General features: G+C 43.0%; 2 protein-coding genes across 3 annotated transcripts; one reads left to right on the top strand and one right to left on the bottom strand.

Moving 5' to 3' along the window:
- Positions 1-2832: 2832 nt before the first annotated feature.
- Positions 2833-4475, top strand: LOC120949857 (28S ribosomal protein S29, mitochondrial). Of its 2 annotated transcripts, none has more exons than XM_040367548.2 (2): positions 2833-3022; positions 3114-4475. In XM_040367548.2, the coding sequence occupies exon 2, from the start codon at positions 3173-3175 to the stop codon at positions 4391-4393; it is 1221 nt and encodes a 406-aa protein (XP_040223482.2). In that variant the 5' UTR covers positions 2833-3022; positions 3114-3172; the 3' UTR covers positions 4394-4475. The 2 variants fall into 2 exon arrangements, with proteins under 2 accessions (XP_040223482.2, XP_040223394.2); XM_040367460.2 differs by having other exon boundaries at positions 3110-4475.
- Positions 4476-9052: 4577 nt separating this feature from the next.
- LOC120950277 (coactosin-like protein) lies at positions 9053-19166 on the bottom strand. Its single transcript, XM_040368226.2, has 3 exons — positions 18618-19166; positions 11114-11437; positions 9053-11012 (listed from the first exon to the last, which is right to left on the bottom strand). The coding sequence occupies exons 1-3, from the start codon at positions 18666-18668 to the stop codon at positions 10896-10898; spliced, it is 492 nt and encodes a 163-aa protein (XP_040224160.1). The 5' UTR covers positions 18669-19166; the 3' UTR covers positions 9053-10895.
- Between the last annotated feature and the right edge of the window lie 91 nt (positions 19167-19257).

The following is a 19257-nucleotide window of genomic DNA, read 5'->3' as shown; positions in this document are numbered from 1 at the left end:
ACGAAATCGCACGTCCGACGTTATCTGTCAAATTCCATATAAATCTCGTCCCATAAAATCGCATCCGATCAGCGTTGCCACCGCCCTAAGAGATGAAACGGTACTTGGTGGAACCATACAGCTTTTTAACAAGCACACTCTTTGGAACTTTGCGGCTGATTAGTACTATCTTTAGGGTTGACGATGGAACTTTAAGGCTTTTTAAGAATGTGTGCCGAACTTGGTGGAACTTTATAGCTTTTTCATGCATGACATCAGTACAAGGTAAGTATTGTCAAAGTATCAAAGACAGACCCCGTCAATGATTTCATTGCTACTGTACAAATTAGATAAGTTAATTCAAGAAATTATTTTGAGTGAAGTGATTGTGATTGTACAGTAAATTGTCTTAAATTTTGTGTAATTCATGAATGTTTAAATGTAAAATGTAAAAGTACAGTCATTATCCGATATACGCTATCGCACGGGACCGAGCGCAATAGCGTATCTCGAGTTTTCGCGTATAGCGGATTCCTATGGAAAAATAGTTTACACTACCGGTTCAAGGGTTGAAATATAGCGTCACTGAGTTTTGCATTGAAGTTTTTTGTTATAAAACAGGTATCTTTTGCACAAATTTAATGCAAAATGCATTAAGAACACTGAGGAAATTCAAAAAGAGGATAAAATATTTCAAATATTTAAAATATTTGCAAAAAACAAATGGAGCTGTCAAATTTAGAGGAATCGCGTACTGCGAATTCGCGTATATCGAGTATCGCGTACTGCAGATAATTGCTGTAATGGAAAAGATTTAAAAATAAACTTATGTACTTTAACAAAACAAATATTGTTGTCAATTGATTGCCTCAAAATAAAACAAAAAGCAAAATAATCCCCGGCACCGTGGCATAAGGAAGCTACTTAGGCGCTATTTAGTAGGACCACCTGGAACTTTGATGCTGATATAGCCTTCTAACTATCCGAGAAAAACTCTATATGAATGGTCTGTGGATCTTGGGAATATAGCGCTGGTTTTCGATGTTTAGATATGCCTCTGTTTAGACATGCCAATCGCCAGAAGCGAACCTATCGAACTCTTTTCAAAATGATATGGAGTTGAGGGAACGATGGATTCGATGAATAAGTTTTCCATCACTTGCGGGTCTTCAGTAGCTCAGTTTCGAAATGTTCGAGAGGGCTAATGTAAACACACGGATAAGTTGCGTTGATAAATTTCACTCCGCGTAGATCAAAGTAGCTCAGTTCACTCAAATCATCTACTTGTACAGTGGAGCGCCGTTTATCCGAGCTTATCGGGACTCAACCTCACCCGGATACTCGAATAACACAAATTATGAGTCATAGAGTGTATTTTATCACAAATTCCATTTTTTTAAATTTGTATTACGTTTTGGTAAAACATAGCCAGTTTTCATTAACCTCATCATCATTTACTTCATGTTTTTCCAAATAGAATACAGTCATTATCCGATATACGCTATCATACGGGACCGAGCGCTATAGCGTATTTCGAGTTTTCGCGTATAGCGGATTCCTATGGAAAAATAGTTTGCACTACCAGTCCGAGAGTTGAAAAATATCGCCACAGAGTTTTGCATTAACGTTTTTTGTTGTAAAACAGGTATCTTTTGCACAAATTTAATGCGAAATGCTAAAAGAACATTAAGGAAATTCAAAAAGAGGATAAAATATTTCAAAGAATTAAAATATTTGCAAAAAACACATGGAGCTGTCAAATTTAGAACAATCGCGTACAGCGGAAAATTGCTGTACAGGCGGTCCCCGAGATACATGGTTAATGGGGACCGAAAACGGCCGCAAAATACCGCGTATCTCGAATTTCCGCGTAAGTCGGAACTCGTGATTTTTAGCCAAAATATCAATAATTTTCGTATAATTTTGAAAGTAGGGGGCGGTTTTAGTCACTTTATGAATTATTTGATATGATTATGACGGAATATAACAGTTTTAAACGTTTTGAAATAGTTTTTAACATTCGATCAAAACGGAAATTATTTAGCAATTTACAATTGATGTGTCAAATCAGTACAATTTGTTCAAAGAACTGTCAAATTTAGAAATCCGCGTATCTCCGAATCCGCGTATAAGAGGTACCGTGCATCTCGGGGACCGCCTGTATTTGAAAAGTGCCATGAATTATTATGATTTTGTTAATTACGATTTTGTTAAGACAGTATGCTTTGATAACCGTTATTTCAAATATCGTCCGCAATGTCATCTTTGTATTGAACGATCATTTCTCAACATCACGGATAAACGGACAGCCGAATATAAGGTACCCGTATAAACGACGCTCCACTCAACTGGTTCGACTCGACTGGTTCGGATTAAGCAGAAATATCGTGCGAGACAAGCAGCTTTGTTTACAATATTGAACTACTTTTGAATCGCGAGAGACGTTTTCCCTCTATGTCTATTTGAACGGTTATTCAATGCCGGAAAGAAATCTCTCGCCAGAAATATCGGAAAAAGTTCCACAACTTGGTGAACGTGTACACGTAATCTCATCTTATGAAACGCACGACGTGTAGATGTGCATTATGGTCTGCATTGGAAATGTGTCAATTTGTGAATGTTTTTGTATTTCTGGCTGTTTTTTTTATTTTAATTATTAAATTCACCACTTACCTGCAATATAACGTATTTTAAGGAATAAAAAGATCATTTATCGCATCTTTTTTTATTTTCTTGCAACTCAAACACGATTGCAGCAATGCACACCGGTCACATTGTCTTTTAATGGGGCTTGACAGCTCTACCGAGCTCTGCGTTTGCGCGTTTTTGAAATTTTGCCCAGCAAGCTTTTCCTCATGGTGCCAGACCACAACATAACAACACCCACTGTAATCACCTCGCATTGCCGGTGTCAGAGCATATTATGCTAACTCCGTGCAGTGTCAAAATAAATACAAGAAACTTACCTGCTACTGCAAAACCCCATCGAACGTTCAATGGTCGGCCAATAATTTGCTGTTTATATTAAAATAAGCTAGGAAAGGTAATTGTAGTGTGCGACTGCATGCTGTATGTGCGGAATTATGTAAGAATCTGTAATGTTGATTATTTTTCGCTGCAAACGTTTTAGCAAGACAGCCGCAAAGGGAAGAACTACTGCTACTCGAACCGCTAAGCTGCCACTTGCCGAACCATGATACTGAAAATGACCATCCCAAACACCGTGTGGTATCAAACCCGCTCGATAGTGTCATCGGTCACAGCAAACACAGCCGCCGCCGCCGCGATGGATCGCGTGCCGAAGGTGGTGGAATTCCGCACTCCGGAACAAACCGTAGCAAATCACACGCGCGCCACGCTCGGCCGCTACTACACCGTGCCGGGCGACGTGCGCAAGAAGATCTTTGCGCACGGCGGGCTGCCGAAAAGCTTCGAGCGTCAAATCAAAACGTTCAACGAGTGCTCGCTGATGGTGCGCCGGCCGGCCGTCGAGATCATGGAGTACCTGCAGCGGACGGATTTCGCCCGCCCGGTGAACCGGTTCGTCCTGCATGGCGAGGACGGCGTGGGCAAATCGCTCGTGCTAGCGCACCTGCTGCACTACGGCTTCCAGCAGCAGTACGTGCTGATACACGTGCCCTGGGTGCCGAACTGGATGAAGCGCGCGAAGGAGATTGCGAACTCGGCCTCGCACGAGGGCTCGATCGATCTGCCGCTGGATGGTGCGGCCTGGCTGGTGCACTTCAAGAGCCAGAACGGGCCGCTCATCAAAAGCCTGGGCCTGACGGTGAGCCGCGAGTACGTGTGGACGAAGCGTGAAACTACGCCGGCCGGTGCACCGCTGATGGAGCTCGTCGAGCACGGTATCAACCGGGCGAAGTTTTCCTGCGACACGATCGCTGCGTTGGTGGAGGAGCTGAAGCAGCATGCGAGTGCGGGTCGCGCCCGGGCCATGGTAGTGATCGACGGGTACAATGCATTCTTCCAGCCTCACACGCGCTTGCTGACGGAAGCCAAGGCACGCATCACGCCGGACCAGATCACGCTCACCAAACCGTTCCTGAGCATCACGCGCAACGACTGGACGAACGGCGTGTGCGTGGTCACCGTCGACCAGATGGTGAAAGAGTTCAAGGACACGGCAGCCGGCCGGCAAAGCAGTGCTGTGGCGGGGCCGGCCCAGGTACAAGAGCCCTCCCTCGCGCTGCTGGAGTCGCGCGAGTGTTTTGAGCATCTCGACCCGTTCGTGCCGGTCAGCGTGGTCGGTTACGATGACGCTGAGTACTACAGCTGCATCCAGTACTACCTGGAGCGCAAATGGATACAGACGAATGAGCCCGGGTTTGAGGAGGAGCTTAAACTGCTCAGCTGCCAAAACCCGTACCAGCTGATGCAGCTGTGTGCATCGTTGTAGGGCGGGGTGGAAGGTGTAAAGTAGAATTGTTATCCAAAAAAACGAATAAACAAGACCTACAGTGCGTAAATACGTGAAACAATGTTGAATTGTGTGATCCTTCTTACCGCTCTAACGGTTTGGCCCCAATGGTTCCTTGGAATCGGACCACCTGTGATGGGTAAATATTGATAAATTGCAATAAAAGATACCAATAATGCTTCGAAATTACTCCATCTATATTTTGGAAACAGTTTTAAACCGATAGGTGCAACCGTCTAAGCGGACTGCACGACCCACACGCTGACCCACGACAATATTTCACGGAACAACGAGTGAAGAGCATTTCAATTCTTTTGATTAGAAGTTCAGAAATCGAATATTCGTTCCAGAATGTACAATGATGCTTATGTCAGTAAAAAAATACATGTATCGCGGCATGTATGTATAACAACCATCCCTGTTGCATTTATTAACATTTTAAAAAATAATTAAATTTTAATTTTACAAAGTTTAAACAATTGTTACAATTCCACTTTATCCTCACTGCTGTTTTCAAATGAATAGTCAATTATACCATCCTCTACATTATCTGCTTAAAATTGCATTGCATTACAGTTGACAAGTTACTACCAGTGTACAGTGACCTAAAATACGGTAGTTTAAGTGCAGTAAAGAGGTAGGAAGGTTTGTGTAATAATAATATTCTCCTATCTTTCGATGCAATTTCCAAAACAAAATAAAAACCTACGTAACAATAATTGAACTGAATCACCAAAAATTTGTTACATAAATATTTAAAACCGAATAATTGTTGCCTAAAACTACGGTACAAAAAATACCCCAAACTACATATTGTGTTCTAGATACCATATGCAAATCTATTGGCTAGGCGATTGATCCTCAGTGAAATGAATTACTAATTTGATTTTCTAGTTTTCATCAGCTAAATTAGTTTGTTTTGCTACCCAAAAGTTTAAATAAAATAAAACAAAATCTAAAAAAAATGTTATAATTCAAATTACGGACAGCTTCAAACTCCGGATAATCATGATATTTTTATTTACTTTCTATAAATTTTGTCTTTGGTCATGCTGCTTTTAAATTTTTAGATATTTGCCATGATGAACTAGAATAAATTAAAAGTATTTCAGACCTCTAGTAGGCCCCGATGTCATGATAAATAAATATTTGCTGTCAGTCTGTTCACCACCAGAGGCATTCTTAGCAGTTTTGGCGCCAGTGTAATATCTTCGATATTTTCTGTAAAATTGGTCCATATGCATTAAAGTACATCGGAATCTATTGTAAAAGTAGTTATCATCATGAAAAGATTTTTTTTAAATATTGTGCTCTGATTTTTACTAAAACACGTATTCAATTCTGTCCAAGATAGAAGCAAGATGTTTTACTTTGTTTTGCAAAACAAATTTTTAGACAGTTTTGGACTTCTTCTATTTCTCGATATCGAGGCGAGTCCAGAAACTTGTTTCGATTGCTTTTTGAAATAGGTATGCTTATTGTTACAGAAGTTTGCTAGGGAAAATCCATCGAGGTGGGAAACCGAAATCGCAGTAGGCGTGAAATTGTCTGTCCAACTCTCGGAGATGCATTTAAAATACGTTAACAGAATTTGAATGTGAGCAAAAAAATAAGGAATTTCCTAAAAGATAATCAAAAGAAATAATTGAAAAATAATTGCTTACTTAACACATTTTTATGGAAACCTTGAAACCGCTAACGGAAGTGAGATAGTTTAGCTGCATAGTAAATCTGATTTCCTTGGCAATATCCATCACGACGTCGAGACATCTCGATTGCAAAAATAGAATAGGCCTGAATGATAATAAAGATACAGTGGCAATAATAAACAACAATATTTGAAGATAGCTGTGCACGCAAACCTCGATGTCAATTTGACCGTCATCTTGTTGATCCAGAATTGGTTGATCCAGAACACAAACACTGATCATCAGAATTGGGTGTTCGGAACTTAAAATACGTTAAAAACAAAAAAGCTGTAGTGTATGTGTAAAAGTGAAGATTATTGATTAAATTTCGTGACTGTCTGGAATGCGAATCAAAACGTCCGTAATTATTACTATTTTATTAGTTAATCGTCAACGGACCATATGGCCTATTCAAGATAAATAACAGTACAAAAAAAATACATAGCAAAATCAAAATTTTTATCACAGTTCACTGTGGCCACGGCAGAAGCCGGAGACGTTCTTTGAAGCACTGAGTTGAAATGTTAAAGTCGAAGCAGTGCGAAACAGTGTTGAATACAACTGACATTGTATTGTATTGTATTGTTTTTTATTGCGGAAGAAATTGGCCGAGCGGAATGGCTTTATTACCCTATAACTTAAATCTAGCGAATCATAGCTTATAAATAATCGAACAAATACATAACATAACGCACATTACAATAAGCAGCTTTGTTAAAAATGAGTCGCGTGATGCCAGTCAAAACTATCGTAATCAGCGTTAAATTTCAGAGCCATCCCAGTTATTTGATCATTTTCACTATCAGCTCGTCTAGACAGTTGAATTCTAAGAAGTCGATTATTGCGAAAAGTTCTAGAGGATACATTTATGTTAATTATTGCTAGCAGTTCGGGCGCATCAGTCTCACCTATAATTAGCTTAGACCTAAATTTCAACTGTGCTACTTCACGTCTCCTTTCAAGCGTCTCTAAGCCAAATAGCAAACACCTAGTTTCATGAGAAGGGACGAGGATCTACAAAAAGGGTCATGCGGTACATAGGGTCAAACTTACCAGCGATGGAGCGAGGCTACACGACCCGTAGAGTTTCTCTAGACCTAAGTGGTCGGGATGGTGCGTAGATATCGATGCGATGCAAGAAAGGCGATGAGTCGGTAGAGCCGTTTAGCAGACCAGTGATAAAAGCGCACTGTGCATTGCGTCTTCTAACCTAGGACCTAGAAGGCGGCACCGCGCAGCATACGGAGGAAGATTATTGCACTCCTGTCAGGGAAGTAGGCTTAGGGCATATCGCGTGTGCTTTCGATGAATCGCCTCTAGACGAGCAATTGAAGAAGCAGTAGTCGTGCACCAGACTACGCACGAATATTGCAGAACCGATCGAACGATACAACGTCATCGATATGCTGTTTAAAATTCAAACTTGAGTCTAAAAGAACGCACCGGTCTTTGGCATAATTTTTGTCGATAAACTGCAGTGCCGTCTATGAAGTAGGTAGCAGTGATTGGGCTCCTGCATCGACAAAAAGACACACGTAAGCATTTCTCGATGATAATAATAATATGTAATATGAAACATGAAGAATATCGAAACTGTCTAGAATATGAAAGAAAATATCACTAAATTTCGGCCAATCAAATTTGAAATAGTAAGAAATTATCCCATGCCAAAAATGTCCTAATTATTGTTGTCTTTATTTCGAAGCAATACAGTACGATTTAATATGTTCCAAACTATTATCAAACAATATTCTATTAAGCCACGCTAATGGTATCCGTGGTTTTTGACCTCTGATATCGGGCGTTTTGTTTTATGGTGAAATCTCTGTAAGACGTCATATCTGCAGCAATATTGATTGTATTTTTAAGATGAACATTTTCAGAGTCTCTTCATATGCCATACATTTTGCCTCTCTAAGATGAGTTCTTTAAGCAGCATATGCAATTTGCCTGTCCAGATTCGCTTAGGTCTGCAGTCGGCCCACTTTACGTAAAAATTGTAAGCCAAATGTTTAAACCAAGAGAAAAAATGTGTGAAAGTTCAATAAAATATATGAACTGTTAAGAGCCGCACATTGCCGATCGCTTAGGTGAATTTACACAAAATATGTTTTTAGCGGTCAAACAGGCCATATTTTCACAGTTGCCGTGTTGGATATTCCATAGCAAACCGTTGTTTTTCCCCCCAACATAAATATCGCTCTAAGCTCTCCAAACTACGACCCGCGGGCGCTCGAGAGCTTGTAATACTGTCTGCTAAGTAATAACACTGAGGACTTCAAAAGGGTTAAAATTAATAGTTTTTTTTCCTCCAATTTTTTAAACCAAAATTGAACTTCACCGATTAGCTAAAGGTAACGTCAAAATGGCTCTCAACAACATTATTTTTACTATGCAATGTAAAGAGACCCCTGCCCTATACTACAGAACCTTTGACTGACTGTAATTTGTAAAAATTATCTAAATTCTGTAATGATTTAGCAAGGATAAGTGAAAAATCAGGGCATGAGAACATCTTACAAAAATAAGGCCAGTCAATTCCTTTCACTCTTCGTGAAATAACCCTTTTCCGTTCAAAGTTGATAGAACTTTCAGAGCCTTCTTCTTCTTCTATATATGGCTTAACGTCATACGCGAACATGCCGGCCTATATAGGCTTTCGAGACTAAATTCATTGCCACGCAGCCGGATATTGTCAATCCATGCAACGGGAGGACCATTTCAGGCTTAAACCCACGACGGACATGTTATTGAGTCATTCGAGTTGACGACTGTACCACGGGACTGCCCCAACCTACCCAACCTTCAGAACCTAAGGATGATAAAACCTACCATTTATGATATAATTCGAATGCAACTACTACTTGACGTGCAATGGGCAGAATTGTGTCGAATTTTGCAAAGAGTAAGACAGACTTAATAAGTACAAAAAACACTTCAAACACCACTGTTTTACTGTCATACACATTTATTCTAATCCTTTGACTGCCCGTAATTATAGCGGCATTACATTAGGGTATTACCAGTTTTGTTTTATTTTCCGCCGTGTCACAATTGCTTGAGGCATGTTTATTATTATCCGATTGTTCTTGTTTCTGTTTCCACTCACAATTTTACCTTACGGCACCCTTTGGTGCGAAAAAAACGTTCACGATGCAACAACAACAACACACACTTACACGCTGCCTTTAAAGTTGAGAGCATGTTCATTATTTGAGTAGAGTTAGTTACTAATTTTGATGGATTTAATGGGCGCGTAGAATGATGCTTAATTTAAAACAAACAAACGAAAGAAACATATAATGAAACAAAAGATTTTTTAAATCGCCTATCGTTGCTGTTGGTTTATCACAATTCCAAAATAATTGTTTTCCAAAAATTTCCACACCGTTTATGAGTGAATCGAATAATACAGGGTTTTTTTTGTCAGGGGTTTTCATAATTTAGGGACACTTGCTTGACTCTTTCTTAAAGGGGAAGGTGGACTTTATGTGGCGGGCAGCTGACTCTACGGCATCCTTTTTGGACAAGCTCATTGGGAATCCTATAGGAATTGCCATGTGTCTATTCAAAGTAGGTGCTGCCCTATAGTCCAATTTCCATCTCGCACAAAGTTCACTTCCAGCGAGCCCAGTTCAGCTTCTGAACCCCTAGGAAGGTGTTGATACCGCTCACATGCAGCATGCCACTTCTTTGCCCACGCGTGTGCTAACTTCGTTTCATCGGGACGCTTTTCTATCACCCTTCTTTCCCTTTCTTACATTTATCTAATTGTGCGTGCGACAATTTAGTGTTATTTTAATATACAATGTTCGTTGTATACGCTATCCACTGTAGCCATTCGACACGTATGTGTGTGTATATGTGTGTGTGTGTGTTTTTTTTCTGTCGTAACCCCTTAAGTAAGATAGAAGTTTGCTAGCAAAAAGAGGGAACCGCTGTTTGCCCACCCTGTCGCACTTAGCCAATTGATTATACTAATACATATACTGGCAACTGTTGCCGTTTACGAAACGTGATTTGTGGGTAGTTTGAGCGCCAATTGATAAGCATTAAGGCACTGTTAGTTAAATAAAACCGTGAGCAATATACTTTTTGTGATCTTTACCCGTGGCAGACATGGAAAGGAGGTGTGGTGAGTGCAAACTATTAGAAGCATTATGCCGTTCGCAATAAACACGAAAAACAAATACACAGCAGTAAGTATGAAACCTGGATACGTCACGGAGTAAAAACCTCATGTTATCAATGGCTCCGGAACAACAAACAAGAAAAAAAAACACGAGACGATACCAATTCCGATATCCTATTGGCGATAGCGAGAGGATGAGCTAAAATTGATTGCACAAATAACAAATGTTTGATTAAGTTACCGCTTTCCCCACCATGTAATACAAATTAATCAGTCAAAATGGACAAATGTAAATGAACGAATGAGCCGAAAGTCTATAGTAAAACTCATGCATGTGTGTCACTCAATTCTTGACTCGTGAATTTTAGCGAGTGACACCGTTAATAGGTTGATTTTACGATTTTACCTCATTTCGATAAAAAAAGATCAAAAGATTTTAAGCGAATTTGTGCCGTTGCGAAACACAATACCACGGACTGCTGTCTTGAATGTTACCGTAACGCGATCACATTTCATCTCCGAACACGGTTGGCGGGTTGCGTGCGTCTGTCGAAGGGCCAAACCCGGCCGGCAGCCGCCTCACGTTCTATTGCGATATGTTAAGGAGCCCGCCGAACATCTCCTTGCTTCTCCTTTTTTTTTTACGACCGCCTGGGTAGTGTTACAGCTCCCGCACGCCAGTGCCGTAGTTAGCGCCGCCAGCTTTGTTCAGATGCGCCTTGAACATTTCCAAATCGAGATCGACGCTCGTTTCCACCTGCAGCTCGACGGCAAAGTTCTAAAAGCGGAAAGCACAGAAAGAGGGAAGGGTATAGCAAGCAGAACGTTTTTTTAAAATTTCGCTCCCCCTCCGTCCCGGGTGCAACCTCCCCCACTTACGTTGATCACATCCTTGATGATCGATTTGTCGGTGGACATTTTGGCGCGCTGCATCACACCGACCTCCGGCCCGATCCAGGTGAGGAACAGGAACTTGCTGCGCTTCGACATCTCGTCCCCCATCTGTATCCGGATGTAGCCGAACGCCCGCTCGTCGTCGTGAAACTGGGCGCAAAACTCCTGGAAACCCTGCCCCTTGGCCGAGCACACGATTTTCAGCCCGTCAAACTTGAACACGGCCCACTCGTGGTCGCTCATATTGGAGCGTACGTCCTCGTACGCTTCGCGAATTGCATCCTTATCTAGCGAGGTGGGCAATGCCATCTAAAAAAAAACAGGAAAGAAAGATAAAGCGGAAAAGAGATTGAGCAATATGTTGGCTGTTATCGCTGCAACACTGCGGCCGATGATATCAATGCCCTTATAAGGTTGTACCATTGTCGGGGGCTTAGCTCCCTCATTGCTACATTACTTCTTTTGTGATTTCGTAATACAGGGGTTTTTACTTGATTTTACAAGCGTAGTAACGCTGAATGCAACTGCAGCTTTTGACAACACAAGCGCATCAGTTATTTTCGGAAGTCATTGAAGCAATCATTTAACTAGCGTCTATAAACGTTTTTAATGTAATGCACACGCACGAAAATTGAAAGCACAGAGTTAGGTAAAGTGTTTGTCACTTTGTAATTGTAAACATAAAAAAAGGATTTTATAATTTTTCTCTAAAATTTAGAATATTTTAGAAGAAAGAAACTTGTAAATTACCAAATCAGAATCCGTTCAGACACATGGAGTTGAATACTTGCTTGAATCCGCAACACTGGAGTTGTGATATTATGTACCGCGCTTGCGATATCAAGTGCGAAGGTTGTCTTAAGCATGACAACATTCTAAAAACAACTGATGCGCTTGTTCCGTCAAATGCTGCAGTTGCGTTCAAGTAAAATGCCCTGTAATGTATATTATACAGGGGTTTGCAAGTCACTTTCGAATGTAAAAGTATTTACCACATCCAAAATGTTTTTCAACAGCTGCCAAATACTGTGTTTGCTTCAAAATTAAACTTTAGTTCTAAAAACATGATTTTCAACACACAACAAAGAACTGCCAAACTCAATCCAGCTTGAAGCGTGTTGAAAATCATGCTGATGAAATTAAAAAAAAATGTTTTGATGGAAATGAAATGTCAGATGGATGAGGATTAACATCTTGCTCGCGGTAAATAAAAATGTTTAAATTTGAAACTGACTTGGAAAACTCTGTAAGACATTTATTCATTCGAGAATTGTAACACGTAATTAAGTCGCCATGCTAAAGCGCTCAAATAAAGCCAGCCCAAATAGAATTAGATAAAATCGGCATTCATCGCTCAAACAGCACACTACATTAGTCATTTATTTATGATCTCAGAAAACAGCCCAGTTTAGCCACGCATCGGTTCGCTGATAGTGGTAGCGCGATAGGGAATCATGGCATGAGTCATGGGACCGCAAATACAAATACGATTGGAACAGCAGTTCACCGCTGGCTGAGTCACCATCTTGGCCGCATTCCTTCAGCCCCCGGGGCTCAATAATTTCTGTTCTATTTCGTCCCAAAATCAGCGCCATGCAAAAGTGCAAAGAATAAACGGTGGCTTGCACGGCGTGTGTTGCAAGAAAACAGCGCATGCACAAAAAACACATTCGACGCCTTTTCCGCCGGCCCGGCATCGTCGTCAGTGACGTGTCCGCGGCACATCGCGTCATCGCACCGCCAAGCAACCGGCGACAGATGGTGCCTCCTACCGAAAATTTGTTTGATGCCTTTGCCTTTGCTTTAAAGTATTTTTGCTTTCCCAGCACAGCCGAATCTCAACTGTGAATAGCCGGTTAGGGTTGCGAGGAGCCAAAGTGCTGTGTGCTCCCACCCTCTCGGCATAAACCGAACACAGAGCAATCTTTATCGTGCGTTTCGCGTTTTCGCCGCCGTGTATGACTCAGTGCGCAGTCACTAACACACAGCCGCATGACGAGTGCATTCCTGGCTGCGGTTTTATGACACACAAGTGTGCTGCATGCATTAGCGCTGGTTGTTGATGCATCTTCGCTCCGGCTGAACTGAGCGGACTTGGCGTAGTGTTGCCATTTCTTTCCCCCTCAGCCCACTCCAAGTCACACCATGTTCCATGTTTTTTTTTCTCTCTCTCTCCTGGAATTGGCTTGAAAACACTGTCAAAATAATGCATTTTTGTTGTTGTTGTTTTGTGCGCTCCGGGTGCAATATAAGTAACACTTCATCGACACTTTGGCGCTGGCTAACAGCTGCCTCTCCATCGGCTCTCCATGAAACGATGACCATTTAAGGCGTTGGTGCAACTCGGCTCGCCAACACACACACACACAAACACTCATCGCTCAAAGGCTGTCCAAATAATGTTTCGTCTATGTCCCCCCGCTCTGCCTTGCATTTTATTTTCACCCTTATTTTAATCTCCCGTTTAACTGTATCTCCTCCTCCTGCACTGTGCGTGAAAGTAACCTGGCGGAGGTTTGCTTCTTCTTACAATCGCTGCGTGCTTCGTAGCACCCGCCAAGCGCGCCGGTGATATGTGAGTTGACCATTTTTGTCTTCCCTCCAATGCATCCAACACGGCCAGAGATTGTCCGGTTCGTTTGCTGTTTTTTGTTTTGTGTGTCAGGGCCATCATCTACCGACGCGGGCTTGCGCTGCCGTTATGGACTGTGTGTACCCCCACCAATCTATGCTCCATACACACACACACACACACACACGCAGCCAGACAGGCACACACCTACAGTACAAAAGACTCCACCAGCCTTGACCCTCTGAGTTTGTCAGCCGCACGCGGGTTGGCGGGCTGTATGCTCTAGCCCCAGACACTAATTGCCCGACTATTGGTGACGCATCCATACACACAATCGGCAGCAACAAAAAAAAAACATGTCTTGATTTGAGCCAAGAAATATAAAAATTGCACTCGTGATTCATCGTGACACGCTCCTGCGGGAACAGGCAAGGCCGGGGTTTCTTTTTTTCTTTTCTTTCTATAAATACCACTTGCAATCGCTAAAATTTTGTCAAAAAATTGTTTCGCTCGGCACAGATGGTGTGATTTCACAATTACAAAAAAAAAACCCCCCTCGGGAGCGAGCCAACAGATTTTTGCCCCGGCTTATTTTACACCCGGTCGTCCGGGCAAAAGCGCAGCAAAACCCGCGCGCGAGTCCAGTAAGAAAAGCACACACACACACACGCGAAAAAAAGTACCGCATTTGGGCAATCTTCCAATGTGCTGCGCACAGGGGTAGGTAGTAAAAAATATTACTCACTGGTCCGGAGAGTCTTGCGGAACGTGCTTTCCTTGGGAGGTTGTGGCTTTCTCCCCCCCCCCCCCCCCCCCCCCCGCCGGAAGGTTATTGGCGCGGGCCACCAACCAGAAGCAGCAGCGGAAATCGGCCCAGGGAATGGACGATAACATATAAAGATCGATTGATTAAACCCGTAAAGCGCTCAAGCCTGACCCCTGCCGGGCTGTATAAAAGATCCGTTGTGCGCAGAGTTCCTTCACTCGCTCTCTTCTCTAACGCGCGATGTAGTTTTAAGTTTGGCTGTTTTAATTATCCCACAATGTAAGTGGTTCGTAACGCACCAACTAGCGCAACGCATTCGGTAAAATATTGACCTTAACCGCAAAGACCCTCTTCCCCCCCCCCCCCCCCCCCCATAAAAAAGCTACGGTTGGGTGAAAATGAAGCCAAGAACATTCGCCGTACGGAAAAAATAAAATACTTCAAACTTGTTTTTAAAGCAGCAAGGTTTAATTTTCTTATATGACATAACTGCACCGGTGCGCTGGCAAACTATTAGCGGCAAAAGTTTGAAGTTGATGTTGGGCTCAGTTCTGCAAAATGTCATGATCATCACGAGATGTTCACCAGCGAAAGCAATCAACATATCCGTGGTAGCTTAATGCTCATTGCTGATAGTCAATAAAAGTGCGTCATGACTACTCAGTACTCTGACTGACAAGCTGAACTTAATGCCGGCGCAGGCATAATCATGATTTTTTTTCTGACCAGAGCTGCCAAATGCCACTGTTTCAGTCACCAAGACTCATGACTGAAACGAAGCTCAAATATGCTCACGTACACAACTGAGATGATCAGAGGTAAGACTCAAACGGTTGGTGGATCAATCACATGCTTGATGACATTTTGTTTAGCACCCAACTCTTGATCACTCACTCGGTCATGACGTTTTCTGGCTGTGATAATCATGACATTTTTGGAATATACTTGGCGTATGGTCCCAAGGAGCAAGCTTTAACGCTCTGTTTGACCCGACAGACAATCAAAGCAGACTCGCACGCACCGCATTCCTCCCATGACTATCGTGATTATCACCGACTGAAAATGTCGCGACCAAGTGACTGACCAAGAGTTGGTTGCACACAATCTCACCAAGCATATCATTATCGCATCAACTGTTCTGAGTCTCACCTCTGATCATCACAGAAGAGCTCGTGCCGCTGATATGATTTTGTCATGATTATGTCAGTTACATTTTGCAGAACTGATCACAGTAAAAAAAAACGTCATGACAAAGTGACCGACCAGCCGTTGGTCACAAAAATGTCACAAAGCATGCATTAATCACACCAATCGTGTTGAATATCACCCCTGATCATCACAATTAAGTACGTGACGCAGAATTGAATTTGTTTCAGACACAATCGTTTTATGACATTGACAGTGACATTCTGCAGCCCTGGTTGGGCTAATCAATTAGTGCACCGAGCGTGTGTTGCTGTCTTGCGACTGGTTCCACGCGAAATATCCGCGCGAGAGAGATTAAATTGTACAGCGAAATGAAAATAAACAATTAAACGCACACATTCCTCAAACGACGACGTCCCTCGGAGGCAAACAACGGCAAAAGCACACAGAAAAAAAAAACCGTGCAGCAAATTTCCAGCTTTCCCGCTGCACTCACACACGCGCGTGTGTGCATGTGTTTTCAATTCGCATTTTAAGCGTTTTTGTGTTGTTGTTGCGTTTTTTTGTTGTATATTCGGTTTCTTTTTCTTTTTCCTCCGTTTTTTTAAATGTGTTTCCCTTTTTCTTTCTATTTTCTCGTCGTTTCGCTTAGCTTGTGCTCTATATTTTCCGAAGCACAGTTAACCCTATCCTTTTGCTCACCCATCGTTCCCACATCGGGCGGAGTTTCCAAAATCTCTTTACATTTCGGAACGAAACCAACCAAATAAAAAAAAAAAACATGGACCCTTCTCCTACTGCTGTGAGTGACGGGAAAGAGAAATTAGGGGTGGGGAGGAGGGGGTGAGGAGGCGAATTCAGTAAAAGGTGAAATTATCCTCCACACCCTCCATGTACAGCAAACAGCCACGCGATCGCACCAAAGCACACACACTTGGGGATGGGATGCAGCGGCAGCTTTCGGGCCGAAAGCAATGAAATTAGGAGAAGTGGAAGGGGGGGGGGGGGGTGAAGGCGTGGGCGTGCTATCGCTGCTATGTTTGTGTTATTTCATCCCCCGTTTCAAGCAAGCCATTGGCCCCAATTAGGCATCTAAAATGGAACGGAACGGAGAAAAAAAATCCACCCCACCCGGCCGGCCGGTCCCGCCGATCGCCAACATTGGAAGCCAAAAGATGCTACTTCCCAAAACGGGGATGCCCATCTTCTTCGTGTTGATGGTTTCACACACACACGAGATGCTTAAAATTCAGCATATTTATTTCTTTTTTTCGGGAAAGCCCTTTGCATTTCGATTAAACACACACACACACACACCCGTGTTCGGCATACACGTGGGTGTTGTATGGATTAAATGAATTATTTTGAAACTCCTATATACCCCTTTTTACCGTTTTGGAGGCTTCAAATATTTTTTTTTTCGACGCAACGTGTTATGACGTCATTATCTACCTTCGCTGGTGCAGTTTTTCAATCAGTTCATGCGACACAGGAAACTCCTTTGTGAATGGTGTGAATGTCAAAACTAAGTAGTTCGTAGTTGTGGGACACTTCCTTGTCTCTTTCCGATTGGAAGTGAAGTTCCCATGTTAGAAATTGGACTCTATGATGCGCGTTGGAAATTCCTGTTGGATTCGTCAAACAAGGGTGCTATAAAGTCCAATTCCCATTACATTAAGTTCATTTCCTGTAAGAAAGAGTCAATAAAGTGTCCCACAGCTATGAGCACTCCTGGATAACCCTGTAATGCCACACAGATGAAGCAGTTTTTGTTTTCTTATCTGCTCAATGAATGTTTTTCATCTTAAAATCAAAATTTGTTTCTAGGAAAGCAGCAACCCTCGTTTTTGTGTGTACATTTTTCGCCAACGATGTGCCAGCTTCACCCAAAGAAAGGCGAAGGATTTTAAGGATACAAATTTTCTCCAGTTTCATGTTCTATTTTCCCGATCGATCTCATATCCCAAAAAATTGCATCCAATCTGTACCAAACCGAACCGAAATTGCATTGCATAACTGTAAGCAACACGTGTCAGTGTCAGTGATTTCGTTAATTTTCGATTTTCTTCGTCTTATTCTTCCTCTTCTTCTTGTTAATCACTACAGTTACAGAAACTGGTCGAAGGCGTTCCAAAAAGCGGGATAAATGTGGAACAAACCAGAGGAAACCATCATTTACCCGTACATATTGGTAAAACAGGTCGTTCGCACCCGAACAAGACCCGGGGGCGCGAGGGGATGGGGGTTGGCGATGCATCTGGGGCTTGCTGGTGGTTTCGCTGGGCACACTGTTGTTGAAGAACCCGTTTTCTTCGGCGATGCCTTTTTACCTTTTTTTGAAGCCGCCAAGCCCTGCGGGCATTTCGCGCGGCCACACACACACACACACACATACACACGCGGCGTTGCACCGTCCATGTCCCGGTGGTGTGTGTGTTTTTGAACGGTCTTTCGAATGTGCACCTGCTTTCAACGGATTTTTTTGTTGTGTGTGATACTTGTGATACTTTGCAGGCGCGTGACGAGTGATTTCAATGATTTGCAAATTCAGTTCAAATAAATAGCACGAAAGTTGCACCCTGCAGCAGCACTTTCTCCGTGATTTATTTGGACTGTTTGAAAAAAAAACCCCCACGGTAGTTGGGGCCATTGGGGATGAAGGGGATTTATCGTTGAGATTTCCATGAACGGACAGCGGCTCGGCGGTCTATTGGAGAGACGATCCGGGCTACCCGCTACAAGACAATTCGTCCATTCGGCAATTGTCGTTCACCCCACTACCCCCAACCCCCCCCCCCCCCCCCCGCCCAACCCAAGAACTTTGAGTGTGTGTGTGTGAGGCGCGACCATATCCGGTAAGAATGAGAGAAGCGGAGGCGCCCGTATAGCGAACCGGCATTGACCCGCGGAACGTAGGTCGTAACGCGCCCCAAGAAGAAGAGGAAGAAGAAGAAGAAGAAAAGAACACTTGCCAAGATACACACACAGACACACTTGTGACTTACCTTGCGAGGCTTGCTCTCGGCCATTTGCTCTACTTCAACCGAGTCGGACATCCTGCTGATGCGGTGGAGATGCTGTTTCTCTCGTTGAGCAAACGTTTGATAGTGGGTATTCCAAGGGTGCGGGTGTGTGCGTGTTTGTGCTGATAATTGAGCCACGCAACTTTGCTTGACCTTTTTTCTAAGTTGACAAAGCCGTGGGCCGCTGTAAAACCTTCCGCCAGATTCAATTTACTCAAACTAGCACCAGTGCTTCCCTACGTTCTTCGCCTTCAGCATCAATAATGCACAAGGACACACTCAATACAACAACAACAACAAAAAAACAACACACGCACACACAAGACGAACAATGCTGGAACGCGGCACACGGGAGGATAATGCAACGCGACGGTTTGCCGGCGAGCGAGCTTCACACGGTTTGCAGGGCAACGAATTCCAGCCAAGACTGAGATGGTTTAAGCGTGCGCAATAATTGTACAAACATTTTTACACGTGCAGTGTGTGCGGCTGGAAAGCTTCGGGTCCGTTCGACGAACGCGAGCGAAAGAGACGACCGTCGGTAGCGCACGCTGTTGGTCTGCTGTTTGGTGTCTCGTTTGTGCGCCGCTCCGTTAGCCCGTGCCAGATACGCGCGTGTGAA

Source organism: Anopheles coluzzii, chromosome X (assembly GCF_943734685.1).
Source record: "Anopheles coluzzii chromosome X, AcolN3, whole genome shotgun sequence".
Classification (NCBI taxonomy): Eukaryota; Metazoa; Arthropoda; class Insecta; order Diptera; family Culicidae; genus Anopheles; species Anopheles coluzzii.
Note: the sequence above shows the minus strand (reverse complement) of the source record. Positions and strands in the feature narration are given on the sequence as shown.

Coding starts and splice junctions, on each gene's coding strand:
- LOC120950277 (XM_040368226.2), bottom strand. CDS start 18,668: ATGTCCGACTCGGTTGAAGTAGAGCAAATGGCCGAGAGCAAGCCTCGC. Junction 11,438..18,617: donor CCGAGAGCAAGCCTCGCAAG/GTAAGTCACAAG, acceptor GTTTTTTTTTAG/ATGGCATTGCCCACCTCGCT. Junction 11,013..11,113: donor TCATCAAGGATGTGATCAAC/GTAAGTGGGGGA, acceptor TTCCGCTTTTAG/AACTTTGCCGTCGAGCTGCA.
- LOC120949857 (XM_040367548.2), top strand. CDS start 3,173: ATGATACTGAAAATGACCATCCCAAACACCGTGTGGTATCAAACCCGC.